The 25,994-nt window shown below is 42.1% G+C and overlaps 2 protein-coding genes and 1 long non-coding RNA gene across 3 annotated transcripts in view; 2 read left to right on the forward strand and 1 right to left on the reverse strand.

The window, feature by feature from the left end:
• Window positions 1-655: 655 nt before the first annotated feature.
• On the forward strand, window positions 656-17,216 carry mapk9 (mitogen-activated protein kinase 9). Its single transcript, XM_020082612.2, has 12 exons — window positions 656-859; window positions 6,665-6,811; window positions 8,064-8,193; window positions 8,656-8,714; window positions 8,982-9,120; window positions 11,137-11,302; window positions 12,648-12,719; window positions 13,292-13,474; window positions 13,828-13,952; window positions 14,058-14,121; window positions 14,838-14,909; window positions 15,128-17,216. Exons 2-12 carry the CDS (start codon window positions 6,696-6,698, stop codon window positions 15,262-15,264), a joined length of 1,263 nt encoding a protein of 420 aa, XP_019938171.1. The 5' UTR covers window positions 656-859; window positions 6,665-6,695; the 3' UTR covers window positions 15,265-17,216.
• Window positions 16,837-19,638, reverse strand: LOC109628677 (rho GTPase-activating protein 24). Its single transcript, XM_020085940.2, has 2 exons — window positions 18,545-19,638; window positions 16,837-17,612 (listed from the first exon to the last, which is right to left on the reverse strand). The coding sequence occupies exons 1-2, from the start codon at window positions 19,492-19,494 to the stop codon at window positions 17,375-17,377; spliced, it is 1,188 nt and encodes a 395-aa protein (XP_019941499.1). The 5' UTR covers window positions 19,495-19,638; the 3' UTR covers window positions 16,837-17,374.
• Window positions 19,639-25,965: 6,327 nt separating this feature from the next.
• The window catches only part of LOC138411488 (uncharacterized), a 9,936-nt gene continuing 9,907 nt past the window's right edge, over window positions 25,966-25,994 (forward strand). The window contains exon 1 of the long non-coding RNA XR_011244119.1: window positions 25,966-25,994. This exon is cut by the window's right edge and continues 6,552 nt beyond it. This is a non-coding gene — a long non-coding RNA (uncharacterized lncRNA).

Below are 25,994 nucleotides of genomic sequence, written 5' to 3' on the forward strand. Positions count from 1 at the left end.
ACAAAGGGTTGGATGAGTCGCATGGCCAATACTTCAGATGAACTCTGGGCTTCCACATTTTGAGATGTCTTGCATTTTATGGATGATAAATAATATCTCAGACAGCCTGTTAATGAAAATATTAAAAATTCAACAACAAGAATACATTTATTTTAGGTTTGATTATTGCCAAAAATAATCTTTAAAATGCAGCTTGCACATAAATACATCAGTAATATAATAATAATAGTAATAGGACTCACATGGATGACTGTGTTTGAGTACTTTTGACATTTTATATGTAGATTTTTATTATAGCCTTTAATCACTTTTACAAGTATTGGACTATTTTAATGGACTGGTGATGGAACGCTACTTTTACATGAATAAAAGAATATTTGAAGACGTGAAGGTTTTCTGCACCATTATTAACTAATATACTTTCAATAATAATACTTAGGGGTCATTCTGCTGCATGTGTAAATATGTTAGATACAGTTTTCAATGTAAGTATTTGGTGATGTGTTACTGCTCATTATTCGGTGAATGATCAGATTATGAAACCACATGTGATTCTTTGAAATAAATCAAGTTTTTTTCGAGAGAAAAAAGTTTGTGCCAGCGTCAACTCTGCGTGATGACGTCACCCGCATGCTCGCGCTGCGCCTGTTGTGACGTCGCCTTCCTCCGCTCCGCCCGACCCTCCGCGCCGACGCTGGAGTTACCGAGGAGCCGGGAGGAAGCGCTCTGTGTCCCGACAGCCCCGCCGGGTCGTTTCCCTCAACTTCCCTCCACTGTCGCATGTGCCCGGGAGACAGGGAGAGTGTTTTAACCGTGTTTTAGATGCAAGGCAGTGGTCAGGGGACGGTGAAGGGAGAAGGTAAGTCTGCCGCCGCCGCCGCTTCCTCTGCCAGTGCGTTGGTCCGTCAGAGCTCCCAGTTCAGCCCCGGCCCGACTACCGCATTGCTGCCGACAGAAGTGAGGGGACGAGTGGGGGGAGAGTAGCAGGCCTCGGTAACTTTGTAACCGGCGTTCATGTTAGCGTGACTGCTGCTGTGTGTACCGGTGACTCCTCACTGTGCCAGCGGTGCTGCGGCGGCGGTGACTTCATACCACTGAGCAGACATGCTGCGTGTGGAAATAAAAAAAATAGATCCCTCTCTTACACCTACGTTGCATCTCAGGATTGTCAGTCAGTGAACGTCACTTACTCCCAGACCTACACTGGTGTGTTAGCTGAAGGACGGACATGTCTGTAGGCCCAGTGTTCCCTGGTCTTCAAACCAGTAGCTCACTTCCACCAGTCACGCAGGTGTAGATGTGGTGGAGGCTCGTGCTGTGTTTCCATGTAGTTCATGTGGCCTGGTGCAGCAGGGGCAAGTTTCAGCTCGTCAACACTCAGCATGAGTGGATGCATCTGTCATAGCTGAAGTCTGAAGCCTGTCAAAGCAAACAGATTGGTATGGGGTTGAGTTCGCCTACAGCAGTGTGGGATCATACATACAAATATATATATATATGCACACTCATGAAAGGATAGCAGGAGTGTTTGCATGGTTACCTGCATTATGTTCCATTAAAGGTATAGTTCACCCATACATGAAAATTCACTCTATCTACTCACCACTATGGGGTGGGTGAAGTGTTTGAGTCCACTAAACACTTTGAGTTTCAGGTGTAAACAGCACTGCAGCCAAATCCAATACAATGGAAGTATCTGGTGACCACTTCTTCAAATGTAAAAAAACTACAGAAAAAAAACATACAAATGCCTCAATTCTGCTCCTTTGGTGTCATCCAAGTGTCCATAAGCACCAACATTCCAATTTGACTCGAAACGAGGTATTCTGTCTGAATCTACACCATGTTTTTAGCCTAAATGTCCTCTGTGATCAATGTGCAAATGAGGCTCTGAAGGAGGATAACAGAGGACATTTAGGCTAAAAACATGGTGTGAATACAAACACTTGGATGACACCACAGGAGCAGTATGGAGGCATTATCTGTTTGTTTTTTTACATTTACAGAATTAAATTAGATTTGCCTGTATAAAGCTCTTTACCCCTGAAACTCCAAAAGTGTTAAGTGGACTCAAACACTTCACCCACCACTCCATCGGCATAGTGGTGAGTAGATAATGAGTGCATTTTCATTTTGGGGTGAGCTATCCTATTAACACCTTCATTGTCTTAAACAGTGGTCCTGTAGCTGTAACTCACATCTCTAGTGCAGCAGTAACATACAGTTGTAGGGGTTTTGTGTGCTTTGTAACTCGTCGTGCTGAGATGCAGAGTCTTCAGGCCATGCTAATCTAATATCATAGTCAGCTCACTGACTTCCATCCAGCTCTCTACTCAGAGCCAAGGCAGCATTGTGACCCCAAGGCTGCACTGGACTGGACTGGACTGGACAGTTCTCACCATGATGTGCTGGGAGTTGAGGATGTTGAAGTTTGTGCAAAGGTCACTTGTTTTATCAACTCTCCTAATGTAATAAAATCCTATCTAAAGAAAATGATTGTTAAGAGGACGATGTACTTGCGGCTCAACATTTCACTCATGGCCTTCCATGACGCATTATCAGACCTGCAATGAACTAATCACAGTCCCTTGAACTGTTTTCTGTCTGTTAAGCCTTTTTCAACTGTATATATAATTCACCAAAAGCATTTAATTGGCATTAAAGCCACACTATTTAACAGATCTAAGGCTGTCAATTAAAGACAATATGACATTGCAATTTTTTGGGACGACAGATGAGCAACTTAAGTTCAGCTTGTATCTTATAAGGTGGCATAGGGATGAAGGAAATCTAGTTTGGAAAAATTGTCTGGTATTTTAATTAAAATATATTTTGGGCTCTACTGAATTAAATTTACTTATAAACTCGATTAAAGTACATTTAAATTCAGTTGATACTGATTTTTATTTAGATCTTAAATAGCACACAATCATAAGCAGCAGTTCCCCAAATATGCCAGATTTTTTCCCCCATGACTTATTCTCTGACAAAGCGATTAAAATGTTGAAAATGTCTCAATGATCTGCAACAAACATATAAATTGGGGTTAGTTCTCAATCTATACTGCATCCTTCCACCTAGTTTCATGGTAATCCGTTCAGTTATTTTTGTGTAATCTTTCTTACAAACAAACCAACCAACCAAAAATGGACAGGGGTGAAAACATAACCTCCCTTGGCAGACATAATAAAAATTCTTGAAATTAAATTATGAAAAACTTCCTCTTCTCATCAAGTCTGCAGTGTATCTCTGTAGCTAAATATAAATGAGACTGGATCAATAATGTTCCTGAAGAGAGAGCAACTGGCTCGGCATAGAAAACACTGGTACATTACACTGGCAGGGTTGTCTTTGCAGGGGAAATGCTAGCATGAGGCCTTAATGGTGTTTGGGAAGCAGAGACAAGTTAATCACAGCGTTCTCTGAGGAAATGAACGATCAGAGGCTACTGTATCTAAGATAATGGCAGATTACTGGGCAGATTTCTTGTAAGTTTTCTGTGTTGGATCAGGTTTAAGTAATTGCTAACGCAAACCTCATGATTATACAATTAATTGTCGGTTTCTGGGTTTCCTCTGTTCCTGTTGACCTGAGCAATAAGACGTGTCTGCTCTTGTGTCTGTTACTCTCAGCTCACATGCAGTTTCTTCAATCATTTCCTGTCAGCATCTGTAAATCTGTGCTGAGTCAACTATACATTTAATCTATATGTTAAGCCCTACTCTTAAAGGTCCAGTGTGTAAGATTTAGGTGTAAGGGATCTATTTGCAGAAATGTAATGTAGAATAATCCTCATGATGTTTTCACTAGTTCATTTCATCCTAATTGTATGAATTGTAGTTTTCTTTACCCCAGAAAAGGTCCTTTATATTTAAATACTTTATATTTACATAGAGGGGACCCTCTCTACGGAGGCCACCATGTTTTCTACATTAGTCCAGACTGAACAAACTAAACACCTTTTGAGTTTTTATGACAATTAAAGGCTACCACAGTTTCTTTTTCGTGTTTGGAAGGAGAGGGTGAGGTGAGGGGTGTTCAGCTGCAACATGCAACTTCAACACTAGATATCACAAAGTTCTACACACTGTACCTTCAACAGAAATTGAAAGACTGTAATATTGGCTGTCTGTTGTTGCCAAAATGTGTTATACTGATGATTAATGATGCCACCACAGTGTTCTTTAGATTGATGTGTGTTTTGAATCAATGCACTAGATGTTAAGTTAAAAATACAACCGTTATCGTTGGATATTTGTTGTATGAGGTGATCACGTGCTGTGTTGAATCTGTGGCCTTGAATCCACGATGCATGTCAAAGGAAACCTTTATTCCAATCCAGCATTTTTCCTCTGTACCTGCACTTAAATGTTTATGTAATCGTTTGAGGAAAACTCTACCTGCATGATATTAATCAAAATGTTACTGACAGGACATTCAGTCCCTCAGTGGACATATCCTTGATGAGGCCACAGGGAAGACAAGAAAAAAAAGACATAAAAGGGCAGAAGAGTGATAGAATGTCAGGAGCGTAAAAGAGAGGAAGATAAAATCAAGGAAATCGGAAAGAGTGTGAGAGGCATGGAGTGCAGATCTTTGCAGCTCCCCCCTTGGGTATAACAAGTGAGAGTCAGTTGGATGTACATGTGAGAAGGAGAAGAAGCCAGGGAGGCACAGGATGAGGAGAGAGTGATGAGAAGGATTCATTTTTCATCTGAGTAATGGTTGAGCTGCAGACCCACACCTCCTACATCTGAAGGCATAGTTTTTCCCCGGTGTTTGTACATTTACAAAGCCACACAGAAAAGGGTAAAGATGGCACTTTGAAGAAAAAAAGAAACCTTGTTATAAAGAAACCAAAAAGACAGAACAAACCAGCAGAGGAAATACACAAAAACCTAAGATGTTGGGCAGAAACCATATTGGTTTTGGAAATGACACAATCAAATATGGACATAGAAATGTTTCTATGAGAAGCAGGAATTGATGGAGTTCAGTAAATCATTTTCTTAATTAATTTTTCATTACCAGTATTTTTGAGGCCAGTGAAGACAGTGACAGACTTGACTACATGATAAACATGTTGTTGTTTTCAGTCTACCACTTCATTAGTCCCATCTTCATCATTTCTTTATATAATCCACTGATATATTAACATCTAATTAAAAAGAAGGGGAATGAACCAATACAAATGCCCAATACAATGTATGAATACATGTTCTCCTTAAATTACACCAAAGTCCTTAGATTTTGAAGGATCATTTCACTATTAAATGGTCAGAGTTTTTGGTGTCCTGTCTGAGAACCTTCAGAGAAGAATCTTAAATTCTAAAAATATATAACTAAACCTTCAAAATACTACAGTTTATAATGAGCAATATTTCAATTATTTCTAATAAAATGCAAACTATTGTAATGTAATTGAGTGTCAGTAATATTATTTTTTATCACTCCATTCTAATTTCAGATTCAAGATTCAGGCCACATCAACAGAGTTATATTATATTATTATTATTACATTATATTACAAACACTTAAAATAGATCACAGAATATGAAATACATGAATAAAACACAGGCCTTTAAAAAGAATGGAATAATAAATTATAAGACCAGTGTAAAATTAGCTTAAACCAATGTTAAAATAAATAAAACCTCTGCATGTCGACCAGACCAGACTTAAGGTTGAGTCCCCCAGCAGCTGCTTTTGCAGTACAGGTCTTTTCATCATGGTGTGGAAGCTGAAGCTAGCTCTACTCAATCCCAACATATCTCTTGCTGTTTATTTTTTTGGGAATATTGTCTCCTTGACCATGAAAACCAGTGAGGACTTGTGTCCTTATCAAACAGAGAAGACAAAAATATCGGACTCCAACATGTGGCTGTTTACTGAGGGAAAGATAAACAGCCGTGACTACTCACTGTGTTGCTACTTTTATAGCTATACAATTGTGTGTCCTCGTCCACACACACACACACACACCCACACACACACCAACCCTGGCAAAGACTCATCCTCCTCCTGTTCCTGCCTGATGAATCATTGCTAACGCTGCCATATTTTTAATAAACACTATTAGCATAACACATCTAATAACGTGTTGCAGTTAGCACGTTCTCATCCTCTGCTGATGGCTGTATATGCACATGGTAGCTGGTTGCAGATTGAAGAATAATAACCCTGCTCTAGCTTAGCGTCGTCTAAATAAGCGTTTATGTATGTGTGAATGCGTTATGTATGAGCGCGTCAGTGTGAGTTTGAAGATGGCGGTGAGAGCCTCAGGAACTCCAAGCTGTCAACTGCCTCTGTCCTCCACTACAAAGTCACCAAACCATTTACAGCCTCGACTTCAGCTGCAGCGCGCCGTTACCTTTGTCAGAAGAGCAAACTGGGCAGCGGACAAAAGCGGCAACGGATTGGTCGGCTTTAGACAGTGCTGAAAACGAAGGGAGAGATGCCAGGGACTGACTCACTGAGGCTCATCTGAGTGATTCAGTGGACTGACAAAAGGGCTCGGGTTTCTTAGCAGTGTAATGATGGTATTATTATTGTGTGGTATAACTCGTTCACTATTCTGTAGCACAATTGGAGATTTGTTTGTTTATCTTTGTCTTTAATTCTCTTTCTATATATTTGTGTTGTGTGTGTTGTTGACCCTCTGCAGACAGTGCTGGTGGTCCCGAGTGTTCGGCAGGATGAGTGAGGCAGAGGGCCAGTTTTACAGCGTTCAGGTGGGGGACTCCACCTTCACTGTACTCAAGCGCTACCAGCAGCTCCGTGCAATCGGCTCTGGGGCCCAGGGCATCGTCTGGTGAGAGGCTGTACTTCTGTTTGTTGTGTTAATATCCTGGGGTCTAAGTTCTCCTAATTACATAAATATAACAGTTGTTGCCTTAGTAAATTAAACACTAATAGGCTGATTCTCTTTATATCGTCTAGATTTGCCACTGCCTGTTTATATATTTTAATTACTTATATTTTATATTTCATGTCTAATGCTGTTTGCACCGGGGATAAGAGGGAAACACTATTTCAATTCTATGTATGTCCTGCACATATGGCATTATTGATAATAAAGTTGACTTGACTTGATAATACAATAAGATTATTGATGAATTAATTATTTTATCTCATGAGATGCGATTATCAATATGCTGGCACCAAATATCGATAGCTTCAGGACTATTGGTTGGATAATGGCACATGTTAAAAGCTTTTCTGACAAGTTCTGTTCTGGGAACCAACATTAGTAGAATATTGTGAGAGCGCAGGCCCAGTGGATTTACACATGTATGTGCACAGCTAAGGAGGAACCAACCCCATGCAAAAGTCTGTGGACATACAGAGAGGGTAAATTATCAGCAGTATATAAGTTACAGGCTTAGACAAAATGTCCACAGCCAGAAAAAAAACACAAAGCAATTAAATGGAAACAAACAAAATTCTATTTTTATTTGAATTTAAAGCCCTATGTTTTTTGAAGCACAAGTTTTTACCAACAGTGAGAATTTCAAATTGATATTCATTGGTATTCACCAGAGGATTGTTTGCAATGGTGTGTGGGTAACCTCTAAGCTTTTGACATGCCCCACTATTTTAATTTCTCCCAAAACACATTACCATAGTGTTTGTTTTGGATATTATTGCCCCTACAATGTTTTGTGTAACCCCACTGACCTGTTCTCTGGTACCAGTATGCTTGCTCAAGAGTTCAAATTTTATCGGTAGCATGAGCACATTAACAATGAGATCTTTCCATTTTTTTAGCTTTTTTCTGAGCTCTACACTCAAGAGTTAAATTACAGCATTGGATAAAAGCTCGAAAAGAGCTGCAGAGAAATGTGTCTGTTCGACTGGTATAGCTTTGAAAATTAGCCACATTTTTAATGAGTATTGTCCATAGCAGTGCAATAGATGAAAGTTTCTTTGTTGTTCCTATTCTTAGGGTTTGCCTCTGCTCTTATTGTTTAAAGTGATAAGAGAAAATAAATCTCTGTAAGATATATTAACTTTCTTCCTGTGTCTTTTCCTCTTCCCTCCTCTGTACATATGTGTGTGTGCAGCTCTGCTCTGGACACAGTCCTTGGTATACCTGTAGCTGTGAAAAAGCTGTGTCGACCCTTCCAGAACCAGACCCATGCTAAGCGGGCCTACAGGGAGTTGGTGCTGCTCAAATGTGTCAACCACAAAAATGTAAGACTAATGATGATTTAACATGAAACTCTTATTTTTCTTTGTGCTGGTATGTGTGCTCTATATCTGACATGGATTTTAAGAGCTATAATAAATAATTGAATGGTGTTTTTATTAAATAAATTATACAGGATGGTTAAAAGATGGAAGAGTCATGGTCATATCTACTCTAAAGCCAAAAATAGGATCCTTCTCATGTGATCTGTTGTTGGGCAGGGGGGGATGACTGGCAACCCAGGCCTAAAGCTTTGTGTGTTAAATATAAAAAAAGAAAAGAAAACTTAAGTCAACAAAACAAAGAGAGTCTGCTCTCTGCAGTGCCGATAAAGTTTCCTTCTCTTGTGAGGGGATCCAGACAAACTATCTTAGTGCTGTGCCCTCTGTTGTAGAGCTCTCCACAGTGAAGTGAATGTAGATGGGAGAGTAACAGAGTGGACTAATGGCCTGTCTTTCTGCTCGCAGATCATCCGTCTGATCAATGTGTTCACGCCACAGAAGTCCCTGGAGGAATTCCAGGATCTGTGAGTGGCACTGGAGTTTTTTTGGCTAAATCTGCTCTTCTTTTTCACATTCATAGATTTTCACTGAAGTGATCCTTGAATTTACTTGTCAATGTCTACCACTGCTCTGGGTCAGTTTCACAGTATTAACTGCTTATATGCTTCTGTCACTGTTCTGCGAAGTGGGTCTTTACTGCTTTTTCATTCTCCTGGCGTTCCATTTTTCCTGTTGTCTACCGTATACTTTAATAATAAGTGACTGTTTTTCATTCCTTCCTCCACTGTCAGGTATCTGGTGATGGAGCTGATGGATGCCAGCCTATGCCAGGTGATCCACATGGACCTGGACCATGAGAGGATGTCCTACCTGCTCTACCAGATCCTCTGTGGCATCAGACACTTACACTCTGCTGGTATTATCCATAGGGTAAGGACAAGGAATAATTGTTCAGGGTGGGAAATAGTTAATAACAATACATTTTTTGAACGCTGCTGAAATATAGTTACTTAACATCGAGCTCACAATCTGTCGCAATATGAGTTTTTTCAGAAGCCTGTTCTGTTTGCACCTGTTACCACAACAAAGAAATGAATTAGTTTGCTCATTAGTTACAGGGATTAAAGATTTCTATCGCTGGGATAAATTTCCGTCAGTTGGATTCCAGAGAGGCCGTAAATGAAATCAGTCTGAAAGGGGAAGAAAATTGAGGGTTTTCACACTGAGCGAGTTCAGTGCTGGCTGACAAACAGCCGATTACTCATTTAGGAAAATTAGTAGTTTTAATGAGTAGTTAATTTATATCCATTTTTAGCTTTTCATAACAATTTGCGATGGGCTATGCCTGTAGTCTGCACATTTTATGGCCTCAAGCAGATGCTTTAAAACAATAGAGGAATAATGATAGAGAAACTTGTCTTTGTGCCTCTAACCATCATGCCCCCAAATGCTCTTCATGAATATGTTTGGGCTTTTACAGCAAAATGTTTTTACCTTTTTTTCCATCATGTCACGAAGCTGGCTACTTTCCCCCACCGGCTGGTTACTCCATATCCCTGCAGAAGTCCCTGTGACTGCACAGCAGGAAAAAAAATGATTGCTTTAAAAATACAGAGCAGCATCCACCTTATCTTAAAAACATGTTCACAACAACAGGAACATTTCTGAACATTCAGGTGAAGGGTAGCATCTGTGTAGATCATGCTGGTGGCACCATGTATTGATAGATTCCACTGTGGAAATCATATTTTTTGGTTTACAGCACATCAACACCAGCATTTGCCCAATCACTTTCTCAAATCTTGTTGTCTTTACAAGTTGAGGTCTTTGTCACTGTCTTCTTCGTGTATGTCTATTTTTCATCCTTGGGTATTTGTATTCCTCCAGTTTCGCATCAGTCACATGTGAGAAATGACATCAACACTCCCACTCGCTCGCTGTGAATCTTCTGGACATTTTCCTGCAGTATTCCCACATGGCTCATTCTGACATTTTCCTGACATTTTACTCAGAGGCTGGCAGGAAAAGTTCCAGAACAATTCTCACATACAGCCCCTCAGCAAAATTTCCAGACCTCAGTCCATGACTGAAAGCAGCTCGAGCGAGTTTATGTGCACAGGAAAAAAAGTGATTGCTTTAAAAATACAGAGCAGCATCCACCTTATCTTAAAAAAACATGTTCACAACAACAGGAACATTTCTGAACATTCAGGTGAAGGGTGGCGTCTGTGTAGATCATGCTGGTGGCACCATGTATTGATAGATTCCGCTGCGGTATTATCATATGTTTTTCTACATTTACATCTACATTTCTTTTTACATTCTAACATAATGCAAACGTAATGTGTAGCAGTGTGATGCATGTAATCAACCCACTACCAATTATCTGCCTAAATAATCCTGAAATGTGGGAGCTATACAATATAATCTTAATGGAACAAATTGAGTCATAACCTCCCCGATCTTAAATCCTGTATATCAACAATAATCGGCTCCATCAGAATTAAAAATTTTAATTCAATTTGGACAGATTTTAAATCTCTTGAATTTCCAATGTGAAATTATTTCCCGTAAATGGCAAGTGCGTGGCCTGAGGTTCTGGCCAAATTGTCCAGTGCATGTGTTCTGAAGATTATAAGATTAAAAAATCCTCTAGTGTGCAGCAGCCCTTAGACATTGGCACCTGTAGGGTGATAATCAGGAGCAGCCCACTCTGGACTAGGCTCCATTCAGCCCCAATGTTAAGTGTTCGTCCTTTAAATATATCACTTTTGAAGAAGAGGTAGTAACTTTATTTTTGCAGGAATGTTGAGACATATAAAACCTTTTTGGTCCAGTTGTTCAAATGCAACAATTTCCCCCAAAATATCTGGAGCCATCTCCCATCTGTGTACAAATAAACACCCCGGGGATATTTTTATAGATTTAAAGTTTCTCTCCCCTCAGGATCTGAAGCCCAGCAACATTGTGGTGAAGTCAGATTGCACTCTGAAGATCTTGGACTTTGGCCTGGCACGGACGGCTTGCACTAACTTCATGATGACCCCCTATGTGGTGACCAGATACTACCGTGCCCCAGAGGTCATTCTAGGCATGAAGTATAAGGAGAATGGTGAGCAGGATAAACAAGCAGCAGTCTCAAAACAGCTACATTTTTTTCTCAAAGATGCTTTCTGAGACTTTAGGTAGTTGTGATGTGCTGTATGTTCATGTGCTGTGCAGACACGGGCTCTAAATGCACAAGATGGCAGCATTCTTATCTGGGATATTTTGGCTTCATTTCTGGATCATGGGAGGAATTGGAGACGTCTCCATATTTATATACAGTCAATGGTTGATACCGGCTCCTCATACATGAATTTAAATCTTAAATATACATCAGATTGTTTACAAACATGTATTTCAGTGCATAATGCAGAGGAAACTTGATTTAATTTGGAAACAGAATTATGACAACTCGATTGTTTGCTGTACACAACAGCGTTTGAGTAAGAGGCATATCAGAGTTGAACAGATGGAGCAGGCTGTCAAGAAGGATGAGTTTGTTTATTGTTCTCTTATAGTACACACAATGTTTTTTTAATCGATCATTGATGGTGACAGTGAATGTCCGCATTATGCTACTACTCTGCTACAGTGGACCTGTTTTCTGCCGGCTGCATAATGTGAGACCGAAGTGATCTCACACAAAGTCCTCTTCCCCGGAAAAGTGGAGACTTTTTGCCAATAGTGAAAGAGAAGCCTAAATCTGTCAAACTGTTTTTCTCCAAATCAAGTCTTTTGTCTGGCTCATCATTTGTCTGTTTCTTTTTGTGGGATTACAAACAGGAAACACTGTTTAGGCCTCAATGTGACCAAATCTGAGAGGGAAGTATTTTGCCTACAATACAAACATACTGCAATGATCAGTGTAACCTGTCCAAAGTTTCAAGTTAAGACTCATCATCAAAGACTCAATCTGAAGTCCTCTGTAATGATGCGAGTTTGTGATCAGAGCACAGCGAGCTTTCTGCTTCAGTGGTAAAATGGAGGGAAGAGAGGAGTGGATGGCTGTTTGCCACATATTAATGCTCTGAAGCAAACAGTCAACTCAGCCTACGCCACTGAGTGCACACACTCACACACAGGGAAAAGTGAGGGAGAGAGCAACAGCTGTGTAAACTGATAAGCAGAGAGCCGAGGAGAAAGGCCTGGAAGCCTGCATCTGCAGCCAGAGAGAGAAAAGAAAGTCGCCCGTAAGATGAATATGATCAAAATGTCCAGCCGTGGAGAAGCCAGAGGATAGACCAAAATAAAAATGTTTGCCGTTCAAATTTAATCCATGGGGCATGTTGCTCCTCTCTGCAGCCTTCGTGTCATTTCACTGTGCATTTAAAGAGCATTATACTGTGTGGTTGTTATGTGATCAGTTTTATTTAGTGCTGTGTTTTATGTGTGTGTTTGTTCTCTGTGTCCAGTGGACATCTGGTCAGTCGGGTGTATCATGGGAGAAATGGTAAAGGGCAGCGTGATCTTCCAGGGCACTGACCGTATCCTTCACAGCTCTGTCCCACATTGTTCACCCTCCATCAAACCATATTCTTGTCTTTCAGTTACCCCTGCACACTTTCTCTGTGGAGACGTTTCCCTCATCATGTCCTCTGAGCGTGGTGTTGAATGGGATGACTGTGTTTCCTGTACTCTTCAGTGATTCAGTCCAGATATCTGCAATTACCTTTAATTGATACAGGGAATCAAACTCAAGCTCTTGGGATCATTTGCATTTATATTAACAGTGTCTAATGGGTTTGATTACATCTTCGCTTACCATTTCTTTTTCAGTGTCACAGTCCATTCGCACCTGAGTGGCAAAGAATGGATGTGGAACACAATCTGGTTCTGGGGCAGATTGGTTTTCATCTGTGGAAGTAATAACATTTTTACTGCAGCTTTAAATCAGCAGGCTTCCTGACTGTTGGTACATCTGTATTTTTATTGCTTTTTTTCTCTCACTGACACAAGAGTCTCTGCCTTTTCATATGTTCTTCACATAAACTCAAATACGTATATACCCATGATGCAGTACTGCAGCAGGGTTTTTCCATAACAACACGCTGTCCAGACATCGACCAGTGGAATAAGGTGATAGAGGTTCTGGGCACACCCAGTCTGGAGTTTATGAACCGTCTGATGGAGACTGTGAGGAACTATGTGATGAACAAGCCACAGTATCCTGGCGTGAGCTTTGCTGAGCTTTTCCCCGACTGGGCCTTTCCTTCTGACTCAGAGCACGACAAGCTGAAGAGTAAGAATTTTGGATATTAAAATACACAAGTTTACCTTCAAATGTAAATATATCCTCAATTGTCTTTATTTACCAAAGATTTAACAATATTAAAGTGACAGAGGCTGAAAACTGGACCTCTTGCACCACTAGTTTAGAGAATGATGATGCAGGTCAGTAGTTTTTCTGCCATAATCTGTGATATCAAGATCAAGAGATTACATCACTGAAATGAGAAGAAATCTTGACATTCCCAGAAATGTTACCCAATACCACAAGGGGAAGTAATCAGTCCTCATGAAGGCTGCTCAAATGAAGTGATGTCATAGTTCTGTTTCCATAGTAACACTGCCCTCTCTCTGTTGCCATAACAGCAGGTCAAGCACGGGACCTGTTGTCCAAAATGCTGGTTATTGATCCCGAGTCCCGCATCTCCGTAGAAGAAGCTCTGAACCACCCCTACATTCACGTGTGGTACGACCCTGGAGAAGCTGACGCGGTGAGGCGATCATTCGATTCGAGACAGTTCTGAGGTTTGACTCTTTCATTGTCAGTGGTTGTGTGTGTGACCTTGGTGTGACACGTGTTTCTCCCTGTTTCACAGCCTCCACCCCAGATTTCAGATAAGCAGCTGGAAGAGCGAGAGCACACCATTGAGCAGTGGAAAGGTAGGATGCACTGCCCTCTAGGGAAACATATCAGCAGTGCAGTTTAACTTCCTTCACATTTTAATGAAATGGACAGGGCAGTTCAAAATCTTTAGAATCAGGTTTCTCTTATTCCTGGTAGATTTTCATTTGCCCATTGCACGAGCAGTTTCAGCTAAAAATTACTTTTGTTCTTTTCTCATGAAAATCCAGATGCCAGAATGACATTAACATTCCAGTTCAGCTGTGCACTGCATGTTTTCCTGAAATTCTCCAGAGGGGCTCTATGTAAGAGCGCGAATGTCAGTTGCTCTGGACATTTTCCGTAGCTTCTGCTTCCCCTAGTAGAATTTCCTCAAAATATCGAGTGAGCATATTTCTGATATGTGAGAATACGGCAGGCAAATGTCAAATGTAAAAAAATAAAATCCCAGCATGCAAGTGGACGTGTTGATGAAGTTTTTAACAGTCACAAAACTAAAACACCCTAAAAAGAATAAAAACTACCTCAGGATGAAAAAGAGGGGCCATGTACATAGAAGATCCTGATGAAGATGTCAACTTGGAAAAGCAAAGATTTAAGAGCTTTTGGTGATAAGGGACGATGCCGGTGTCAATGTGCTGTAAACAAAAAACATAATTTCCGCAGCGAAGTTTATTTGTGATTTGCTGTTTCCTGCTGCCTTCTTTAAATGTGAAACGCAAATGATGTCATAACATGACGTCTTACTCCACAGAACTAATTTATGAAGAGGTGATCGACTGGGAAGAGAGGAACAAGAACGGTCTAATGAAAGAAGATTGCTCTGGTGAGTACATGCACCATCTTCATTTGTCATCAGCTATCCATAGAGTGATTTAGCTTCAGCTCAAGACACAAGTTTCCTGAAATATGTCATCGCGGTCTCATCTGTCCCCTTGGACAGGAAATCCACTCAATTAACTCTGATTATTATCTGTAATCTCACTACATTGTAAACCTTGTATCACCTTGTCCTCTCCATTGTGTGTGTGTGTCATGTATCAGATGTGGTGTCAGGCTCCGCCTCCCAGTCCTCCTCAGCCAACGACATCTCGTCCATGTCCACGGAGCACACCTTGGCCTCGGACACAGACAGCAGCAGCATCGACACACTGACGGGACCGCTGGACGAGAGTCAGTGATCACAGTCCATTGGCAACATCTGTCTGCCTGTCTGCCTGCCTCAGTCCCCCACCTCCCATATACGATATCTAAATATCAATCAGTCATCACCTTCCTTTCCTCTGTTTTCTTTTCCCCTTCAACCTCAATGAAAAGGTCTATTTTTCTATTAGTTTTTCTGTACTATCTGATGGAACTTGATCATCCTTTTTATTTTGGACTGCTAGCTGGAGGTCAAAGCTATCTATGCTGATTTTGGGGTAAAAATGTTGCTCTTTCTCTTCTTCGTGGATATTGTTTAACACGATCAAGTATATTGATGTATGCACCTGTAATGGTTTTCAGGTTACCAGGAGGAGGCGGTGGATTTGTTTTGTATGCCTGTATTTTATTGGTTTAGTTTTTTTTAGCAAATATTAAGTTGAGACCAGAGGTTATTGTCATCAAATCAATGCAGACACGCGCTGACCCCAGCTGCCAGCTGCTCTCATGCATGTTACGCCAATAACAACAAACGCTTGCCATAAGTCGATCACACTCACCGTCCAATGTCCATCAGATGATCAAACACTAATCCAAACTTTGATCGACCCTTTCGCTAGCTCGCAGTATTGCATATCTCCACAGTGGTGTGTTCTTTCTTTTATCAATTGGCTTAAGTGATGTGGATTTTGAGCTTTTACTCCTGTCAGCTAGGGGAAGTTGTGGTTGCAGTGTTACTGTTTTATTTCCTGATATAATGTACTGTATGTAAAGATGTCAAGATCTGACACGCATAGTGACTGTAGACCCCTTCGTTACCAGTACAGTAGATACGGCGTGCTTGTTTTGTTAAGAAATTTAACATATCTGTAGAACTATATATTGCAATCATCCCCATTTGAACATAAGGTACAAACCGTCAATGTGTATTTTAAAAGACTGTCGTAGTCCTATTCATATTTAGGGGAGGCTAAAAGCTACACGTAGTATTTATTTTTGTGTTCTAGCAAAATGTTGCACATGATCACATCGAGGCCAATGGAAATCAAGCCTCTTGTCAAAACTTTTCATTGACAGATTAATGCATGGGCTGCACCTTTTTCTACTCCATTCCATTAGTGCTGAGACAATAACAGAATGAATCATGAGTCAGACGTCATGTAGAACACACGCAACGGCAGTAAAACACAAGTAATAATAGTGTTGAACTTGCATGAAGGCAGTCGCGATGCCTGTAAGTTACTGTAGTTCTTGTTTGATAAACAAATCCGTTCAAATCAGTTTTACTTTTACTCACAGAACCTTGATGTTCTTGGTTCTGAAATACTATTCGAGATTTATTGTTTGCCTTGTAAGCCTATATGTGTGCGTGTGTGTGCATTATCAAATGTACAGTGCAACACTCTCCCTCTTTATCTCCCTGGAATCGTCCTGAAAGGCGGCAGCCGCCCCGTCTGTGAGGGCAGTGTCTGGAGGAAGTTGGCCCAGCAACAGAGAAGCAGACGCATTGTGGTTTAAAATGAGGATGTGAGTCCTGAATCCAAATCTGGAACTCGCAACTCGAAATTGAGACTTTTAAGATGATTGTTAGAAATGGACTGCAGAGCTGCTTTTTTTTTTTCTTTTTTTTTTTTACTGATTGCACAATGTGATGGACATGCAGAAATACAACACTACGGGATCAGTGAGGACTTGCGCACCATGTTTTCCTTTCAAAGACCATGACCTTATTCTTCAGTCATGCCTTAAACAACCTGAGGAGTGGCCAACTCACTCACGACATCGTATTCAATATGGACTGAGCTTCACAGCGATCAGAGAGTCTCGTGTGTTTACCATGATTTAAAAAAGCGCCATTGAACAATGTACATTTCACATTTTCGTTCCGTTTGTTTCTCCTTTTATTTTCAGAGATGTCCTGTGTGATTGCATTGACCACAACGTTATTATCACTCGGCCCTTACGCAACTAATAAAGTGGACATCAGTGATTCATTTTCTTTCAGTAAAGAAAAAGCTGTACATCACTTAAATCCCTCCCAAAGAGAGACCAAAATGTTCTGCCTATAGACAAACCTCAGCACAAGGTCTTCCTTTTCCCTGCACGTCACACACACCATTCACGTCGTCACACCACACGCATTCCTCTTCAAAAGCTCTTGACAATATACTCTGTCTTCTTGGCCTCGTTGTTGAGTTCCCCAAAGGTGTCGAAGAACTGCTCCATCTCTCTCTGCAGTGTTGCGTTGCGTATTTCTGCGGCGGCACGGGCTCTCTCCGACTCCACAATCTTAGTCTGGATAACCTGGTACCAGTGGCGCTGCTGCGCCAGGTTGGTTTTCAGCCGCACAACCTCGACCTGCAGTTCCTCATTTCTCTGCTCGAGGCTGATTTAGAGAGACAAGACAGGAAAGGTTACTGGTTCATATGTCGGTGGGTTTCTTGACATTTAAGTTGGTTGATATTTTCTTTTTTTGATGCCTGAAATGGTTTGAGAAGGCAAAACGGGTGACCCTTAAAGTTTGGGTTAAAATGTACAATTACATTTATTTTACTGGAGTGATTCAGATGAGTGCATAATCCACCGTCAAGCTGCACCAGATACATAAACAAATCCACAAATCAAGTGTGGAAAAACTCCCAGCTCACAATTTTAAAGAAAGCGATAATTCCCCGGATTCAACCCCTGATCTGGATCCATACAAAAATATAATGGATTCTTCCCTGGCCCATACAACATCTTTAGACCCGGTTTCATGTTGATCCAAACAAATTTAACCTCCTTGATTGAGGTTGCTATAAGGTAAAAAGACCACATACATAAATATCCTGATGCCCCTTAAATTAACTCTCTTTCCAACACCTCCAGCTGTTTCCATTTGTTCGGTTAGATTTTTCTCGATCTTCTCCAGCTGTTTACCAACGCAATTCGTTTATCTTGAAAAATACACAAAAAAACATGCATACATACAGACTAGCAGCAAATATAATCCGTCTGAGAAAAATGTTAGGTAAAAATATGGGGGAGATTTTGGGAGACGTAACGAAAGCAGCTGTTGGCGCCGTGTGAACCAAACAGGATACAGGGTGAAGCTCGGGGTCAACTCAGTTGAGCACAGCTGAGTGGACACACGCTCTCTGGGAACGTTGTGTAACCCTTCACTGGAAATACACCACAAGCAAGACTCTCACAGTCAAATCAGTGAACTGAAAGTATAATTCTGAAGCCAGCAGCAGTTAAATTCAGTCTTGATGATGTGATTTAAATAAACTGTGGTTGTCAAATGGAGAATGTCGAACCAACAGAAATTAACATTACCTGATTATTCTTTCCTCATACTCCCCCCTCTGTCGGACGATCTGCTGTTGGAGGCTGGTGAGGAGGCTGCGGAGGGCGCTGGCAGACGGGTCAGCCTGGGGTATAGGAGGGGGCACCCTGGGAGACCAGGCCGGCTGCTCTGGGGGCCACAGGGCCTGGCACTCAGTGGGACACAGCTGAGGGGAGCTTTCTGTCAGGACGTGAGGTGACGATGGGAGCTGGAGGTCAGCCTGCTTAAATTCACAGGATCCTGAGTCCAGCTCTGGCTCCTGCTCACGCTTTCTGACTTGGTCTGGATTCTGGTCCTGGTTGATGGAACTGCTCTCTGGGAGGATGATCTCACAGGAGGACCAGGGGCTCTTCTCTTCACTCACTCCCTCGGCCTCCATCAGTTCCTGCATGTACTCAGGGGACCATGCCTGATACATCTGCTCCTGGAAACTTGTCTCTGTCTCACAGACCTCCTGGAGGCTTTCAGGGGTGACCGCTTCAGGGAGGTTATCATACAGAGACAGAGCGCTCCTGTGCTCCTCACTCTGTGATGGATTGGGGCTCTGGTGGAGATGGACTCTGTCCTCCCCGCTGCCTCCCTGCTCGCCCCCTCTCTCTCCTCCTCCTCTTCCTCTGTTTATGCCCTGATCCAGCTCTGTTTCCCAGCCCTGTCTCCCCTGGCCCCCTACCCAGCTGCAGTAGCTGTGATCTGGCCAGGCGCCAGGCGCTCTTCCCCCACCGACCAGTGTGGGAACCACAGCCACAGCTGGGGACACTCCGGCCAGAGGGCTGCAAGGGCCTGGGAGTCTGGTTACAGCCGGGCACACAACCCTACTCTCCATTTCCTTTTCCCTGGCCCTCCCTCGCTGGGCGAAAGGTGGGCAGTTGTCGTACAGGGGGTCCGTGGAGCAGGAGCTGACTGTGGTGGGGGTCTCAGTAGGAAGACAGTGCAGCTCCATGATTCAGCCAAGCACATGGGTGTGCTGGGTGCCCCAGATACTGCCCTCCCCTCCTCGGGCTGCTGTAACTGGGACTGGAGCCTCCTTGTGTCAAGTGCTGATGTGTCGTGGTGAGAGGAAGGTGTAGGAGCCACCCTCCTCCCCCTTTGGCTGGTTTGTGTGTGTGTGTGTGTGTGTGTGTGTGTGTCTTTAAGCAGGGCTGACATCAGCTGTTACTTTAGCACAGCGTCTGAGGGAGGGACCAGGGTGTAATATGGTCTGGCACATTCCTAAAGTCAGTCACACATAACTGCAACCACAGAAATAGACAGCGGCCATAACCACAAAGTGTGAGACCCTCACAAAAAACAATTGTGCAGTGAATCACATAGAGCCACACACCTGCAAATCTTCAAACACTTGAAGTAGCATGCACCTCATTATGGTCACTCTGCCCTGTTTGAACCAAGGTGAACTGGTGCTAGAATTGGTTCTGAGTTGGTTCAACTTGCAAACCTTTTAAGAACCAGTTTGCTTTTCCATGTGGTCGAGTCACCTCCAAACCACATCATTACGTCACTGTACACGTCTACACCTTCACCTCCCATTAGTTCGAACACAGGGTTTGTTTGTTAGCCTCCCTCTAATGTGTTCTGCAGTACAGCTGGTGACCACTGAACAAGGAGGTAGTTTGTCTCCTCCATGGACCTCTGCTGCTTCACTTTGCATCCATAGTTAAAAATATACTTTGTGGACCTCTCACAACACAAACAGTGTTTTTTTAAACGGTGGTCACAATGTTTTGATTGGTCTTATTGGTCTCGGTGAATCAGGTCTTTGGCCGTTGAAACACAAAGACGTGTTGAGAGATCACACACTGGTCCTTTAACAGCCGTGGTGGAAAAGGGGTATCTGACTCGTTCTCTATTCGTCTTTTACTTGAGACAGTGATTTCCCTTCTCTGTTTTAATGCACTGTATTTGCATCAACATTGTAGGATGTGTTAATATCAAATGGCCAATGAAGGAACATTTTTTGAATAGACCATAGTCATTAATCACATTTTATCTCATTGGGCCAAGCAAGGTGTGACATCCACTTCTCCTAACCCTCAACAAGAGCGATGAAAAATATCCCCCCAAAAGATTTAGAAACGTTAGAGAGAGCCACATGTTGGGCAACACCCTCCCAGGACAGACAGAACAAAATAATATTTACAACAATCATGAGAATATATGTATCAAAGTTTACAGGTTTTATACAGAAGAAAACTGTCTCGTCTGTAGGTTATGTGAGTAAGAATATTGTATATCAATCTAATTAGAATATTAATCCATGATCAGATACCACCATAATCACAATCTACAGCAGAGCACTTTACAGAGGGGAAGGTACAGCAGAGCATTTATCTGATCGTCCTGAGCTGCACAAAAACAGAGAAAAAGAGCCGGGTGACCAATCCCAGATTTAACTTTGTCTCAGTGCTTAACAGAGAAGAGAGTCTTGGCAGCAGCTGTGCAGGTGAAGACACCAGCAGGTGATGATGGAGAGAAATAAGTGGCCCAAAGGCTCCAGACTCTCACTTTCATGTTCAGTAAGTGTTTATACCACAAGGTGGCGCTGCAGACAACATTATGAAAAGCCTCCTGTTTGAAGCAGGTGGTGTAGCCACTTGAAATGAAGGCAAATTTTAGACAAGCATGATGCTTCACTTAAGTGCTCAGATGAACATAAATGTAATTGGTACTTAACTTAATTCAGTAAAGATAAGTAACTGAGATATTTTCCTCACATGCTTTATTTTTCTAACTGGATGTTTCTTCAAAGGTTGAGTTTTACATCCATGCAGGTTTGAGGCCTGTTGATCCGCTAATGATCTAACCGCTCAGTGAGGAGCTCCTTCAATACATATATCTCCATCCATCTTTTCTGTGACAGGAAGTGACGTCTCTTGAACCGTCTTTTTTAACCACATGTCACCTTTTGGTTTGAGAACAATGTTTCCCAGGAGTATCACTGTAACACCTGACGTTTCAAGCACTGCGAACTTCATCTCTGCACGGACACGTTAAATAGTCAACACTGATAAAACTCCTCTCTTATCTACCTCATGTGAATCACAGTTTCCTTTCACTGAAAGAGAAGATGCACAATGCAGGATTTAAATGTAGTTTTCCTAAAGCACTTCTCTGCATTTGAACCTTGGTTATTGTCCTGATGGTTTCCTGAAGTGGACGATGCTTGTTGGATATAGGAAATGTGTTGCAGCTCTCGAGGTGAGACCATAAAATGCTTTGAAATCTGCAACAACTGAGGCACCAGAGAGAAACGGACCATCTGGAATGCCACACATTCGCAGTAATCTCTCTCATATCCCTCTGAGGGTTTTGCCCCTGACCTTCATCTGCCTTTTCTAATGAATGATGAACAACCTCGCCATCTACAAGTCTTAACACCCCCCACCCCCCCACCCTGAGCCCTATCACAGCTGGACCTCCACTAGAGGTCAAGCCCTTCCCTCTGAGACTCCTTATCACCACCGCCCTCCCTTCTCCTCCGTGCGTCTACATGCACTTCCTGCACATTTGCGTAGTTGTTTGTAGCCATAACGACAGAATCCATGGTAACGCAGATCCCAGCGGTTCTAAATAATAAAGGTGGATGGATAAAGAGGAGGAAGATAAGGGGGGGTGTCTGTGGCTATTTTAGCAAGTGTCTTGATGGCGAGTAATTGATGAGGGCCCTTATTAACAAGAGATGGGGTCTGCTGCAAGCAGTGAATCTACCAAGTGCAACGCTGAGCCAGCCTCTCTCTGAAATACTGTGCAGCTACAGAGAGGCATCACATATATAGAAAATTACATATATATATATATATATATATATATAGTCCATGATACAAACTGACATTTCTCACTGGCTATGAAACTAAAGAAATCAGAGAAAGCGTAGCTGTGGATGTTGTGTGTAGGAGTCGAGCAGCAGTTTGGACTGTGAAAGAGCGAGAGGAGAGATAAAGAAAATAAAGCAGCTAACATTTGTCGTTCCTGTGAAGGTGTTTTCCAGCTTGCAGGTGTGTTTCTGAGAGATTAACATCCCTGCCTCTGTTCTCTCTGATCCCCAACCTCTCCCTGTGTGTGTGTGTGTGCGTGTGCTTCAAAGCTACAGATTATATACCATCCCTTTGCTGTTAATTCGTGTTTTATTACGACTCTGCTTCCACTTTCAGCCGTCACCTCAGCGGAGGAACAGCAGCTGCTTGCAGACCTGTTCCTGGTTCTATTGTGAGTTACTGAGATTTTGCATCAACCATTTTTAGGCTAATTTGTTTTTTTACATCAGAGCTCATGCACATCCGTGATATAATAGTAAAGAAAATATTTAGTTTTTTTACTTCTGCACTCGTTTATTTTGGTCAGAATGTGTTTCGGTATTTTTGTCTTTTTATTTTCATACAATACAGTAAGAGGGCTGTGAGACTGAAATTCACACCAACCGTCTTTCAGCATGTCTATAATGTTTGAACCAAATTGTAGGTGAATGCACTGAAATGAGGGAGTTATGGCGTCAGAGCACAGAGCCAACGTGTAGCTGATGTCTGAAGCACATCACAAAGCCTGTTAAAAGAAAAACTGACCCAAAATGTCTTTACCGCACTTTGTAAAATCACTTCAATGTTGTGAGGAACATGAAAACTATAATAAGTGATATTATTTTGCATGTTAGCGTCATCATCATATTATCATTCAATCATGGCTCTATTATCAGCCAGCATGCCTTTTGTTATGTAGTTGATTACCTCATCACTACACAAGCTTTTCATGCTGCAGAAACACCACAGACAGGAATCCAGCTGTCAATGAATCCAACACAGACCATGTGTAATGGTGCATTTGTGCACTTAATCATGGATGAAATGAAGATGCCGTTTGGTTGACGTGTGTCCTCTTCCTGCCAATTTCCACGAATGAAGCCAAAAATATCCCAGATGCAAACACTGCCACGTTGAGCTGATCATGTCGTTCTGAAACAGAGTCTGAGCACAAGTGGTCACAGGAGAAACCCTCTTTAGGAAACACTTATTTTAATGTGTATTTTGGCTTTTTAGTTTGGGTTTTTCCTCCACTAACATGGAGGAGGCACTGTTCATGACCTAAACTGCAGCCGGCCACCAGGGGGGGTGATCTGGATTACTGTACAAAACATGGCGGCCTCCGTAGACAGGACCCCCCTCGATGTAAATATAAAGTATTTAAATATAAAGGGCCTTTTCTGGGGTAGGGAAAATTACAATTCATACAATTTAGATGAAACAAACTAGTGAAAACCTCATGAGGATTATTCTCCATTAAATTTCTGCCAAAAGTTCCCTCTCACCTGAATCTTACACACTGGACCTTTAAATTGAACTGAAACTCTGGATCAGCCTCAGCTGTGGTAGATTCTCCACACGTCTGGAGGACAATGGGAGGGATCAGCACTGATGATATAAAATTATATTTCCTCATTTGTTGTTTGATGGCCGTCGAGGAGAGCAACACGTCGCTGCAAAATCTCACACAGGTGCTCAACTGGTTTGTGATTCACCTCATCGTCATTCTCATCCTTCACTGACTCTGTTTCCCTGATGAATGACGCTGTCGCTCTGGTGGATCAGGATTTCTTAACCTTGTCATTGTTCAGGGTTCAACTTTTTATCTCTCAAATTCTGAATTTAATCCACATCTCGTTGAACCGAGGCATTCGTCTTCATGTTGTTAAGCATCTTTCTCTCATCCATTTCAAACATGTGCCTGTCTATAGCAAGTCTTCATTCAACACAGCAGATTATTTGAGAGGCGTGAACAAGGTGTCCTCAAGCAACACGTGCATGCGCGCTGCTTCCCACTCACACACTGCACTGGAGATGTGCGTCACTGGTATCCATGTGTGGGTAGTGATGTTGCTGCCATGATGAATTGGATTATATTGCTTTTTTAACACCATCTCTCCTCTGTGTGCATTCTCAATTAAAAACCCTTGACACGTTTCAACTTCCGACGCCTGTGTGTGCGTCAACAGGCTCTATAGTTTGATTACAGCTCACTTATTAACATTTTGATAAGATACTTCTTCTTATACATCCTAGAGGCAGCACTGCAATGTGATTATCTGTCCAGAAAGAACATTTATCAGGATTTTTTTTTTCTCATCATTAAGCATCACACATTTTGACAATTAGCATTCTCTGTACAGTAACCATGGGAACCACTTTTTTAGTAGACATGATGGGCAAAGTCTTCAGCAGCCAACCTGTCTTAATGACTGACTGCAGCTCCATGCAACTGATGCACGAGTTCCACTGTATATACAGTCATGCACTCTCACAGCTGTCGTCACAGAGTAAAGTGAGACAGATGTTGGTTTTACTCAAGCTGAAAATGAAGCAGAGGAAGAGAGAATTTCTGCAGAAATCCCCTCTGAGGCGGGATGTGATTTGAGTCCTGCTGTCAGATTCATGGGCTGGAGGAGGAAATCTGTGAGAGAGGAAACTGGATAAAACTATTATCAAAAATGGATCAGAAGGATGAATGAGACAGGGAGAAGAGGAAAGCAAGAGACGCAAACAAAGTAAAGACAATAAAAGATAAATGTGGATAAACTGAGAGCAAAGAGGCCTGGTAGACGTAGAAGAGGGATGAGAATATGTTTGTGAGTGGAGAGAAAACCAGAGTAGCTCAGGGGCCAAGGTGAAAAAGAAAAACGCCACTGATTTGATGACTTATTCAAGGTTTCTCTGGAGCGCTTCACCAAGGATCTCTTTGAGAGGGAGCATGTTTGAAGAGTCTGCGTATGTGATAGTGCATCTGTCAGTGGGGGGTAGAGCAGGGGGCGGCAGATCAGAGCGAAAGACGGATATGGAGTGTGAGGAGGAGAGATAGCGAGGGAGGAAGAGGAGGACTACTGGAAATAGAGTGAGGAAGGCAGCATATCATCTCCCCTCTGCTCTGTGGATGCTTCCGCAGGTATTGGTGAGGTTAGAGACCAGAAGTGAGTCATTAAAGAGGCTGATACTCATCTCTCGAAATACTAAAGCATGATGGGATGGAAAAATGCTTAAATGGAAACAAAAATGCTGAGGGAAGCACTGGAACAAGGAGAAAATGTGAAAGGAATGGGATTATATAGGAAATAAAAAAATAGCAAATCAATATAAACTTAAAAGTGAGAAGAAAAAAAAGCAGCACGAAAATGGCGATCCATAAATCCCAGGAACTGATGTAATTGCACCTCAGGAGCTGCAGGGACCGTTTGCTTTTCCGTGTCCTTGTGAGGAGTAAGGACATGTCCGACCTTCTAGCCGATTGCTAATGGGCAAACAGGGGCTCTGCAGTTTCTCAGTTTCAACAGGACAATGTGGGCTCACAGTGTTGGCTCCCAGGCCCAGCATGTGTGTGTGTGTGTGTGTGGGTGGGTGGGTGGGTGGGTGGGTGTGGCTGAGCACACATTTGAAACACGTCCAGTTTGCACAGAGCAAAGAA

The sequence above is a fragment of the Paralichthys olivaceus genome, chromosome 9, assembly GCF_024713975.1.
Source record: "Paralichthys olivaceus isolate ysfri-2021 chromosome 9, ASM2471397v2, whole genome shotgun sequence".
Classification (NCBI taxonomy): Eukaryota; Metazoa; Chordata; class Actinopteri; order Pleuronectiformes; family Paralichthyidae; genus Paralichthys; species Paralichthys olivaceus.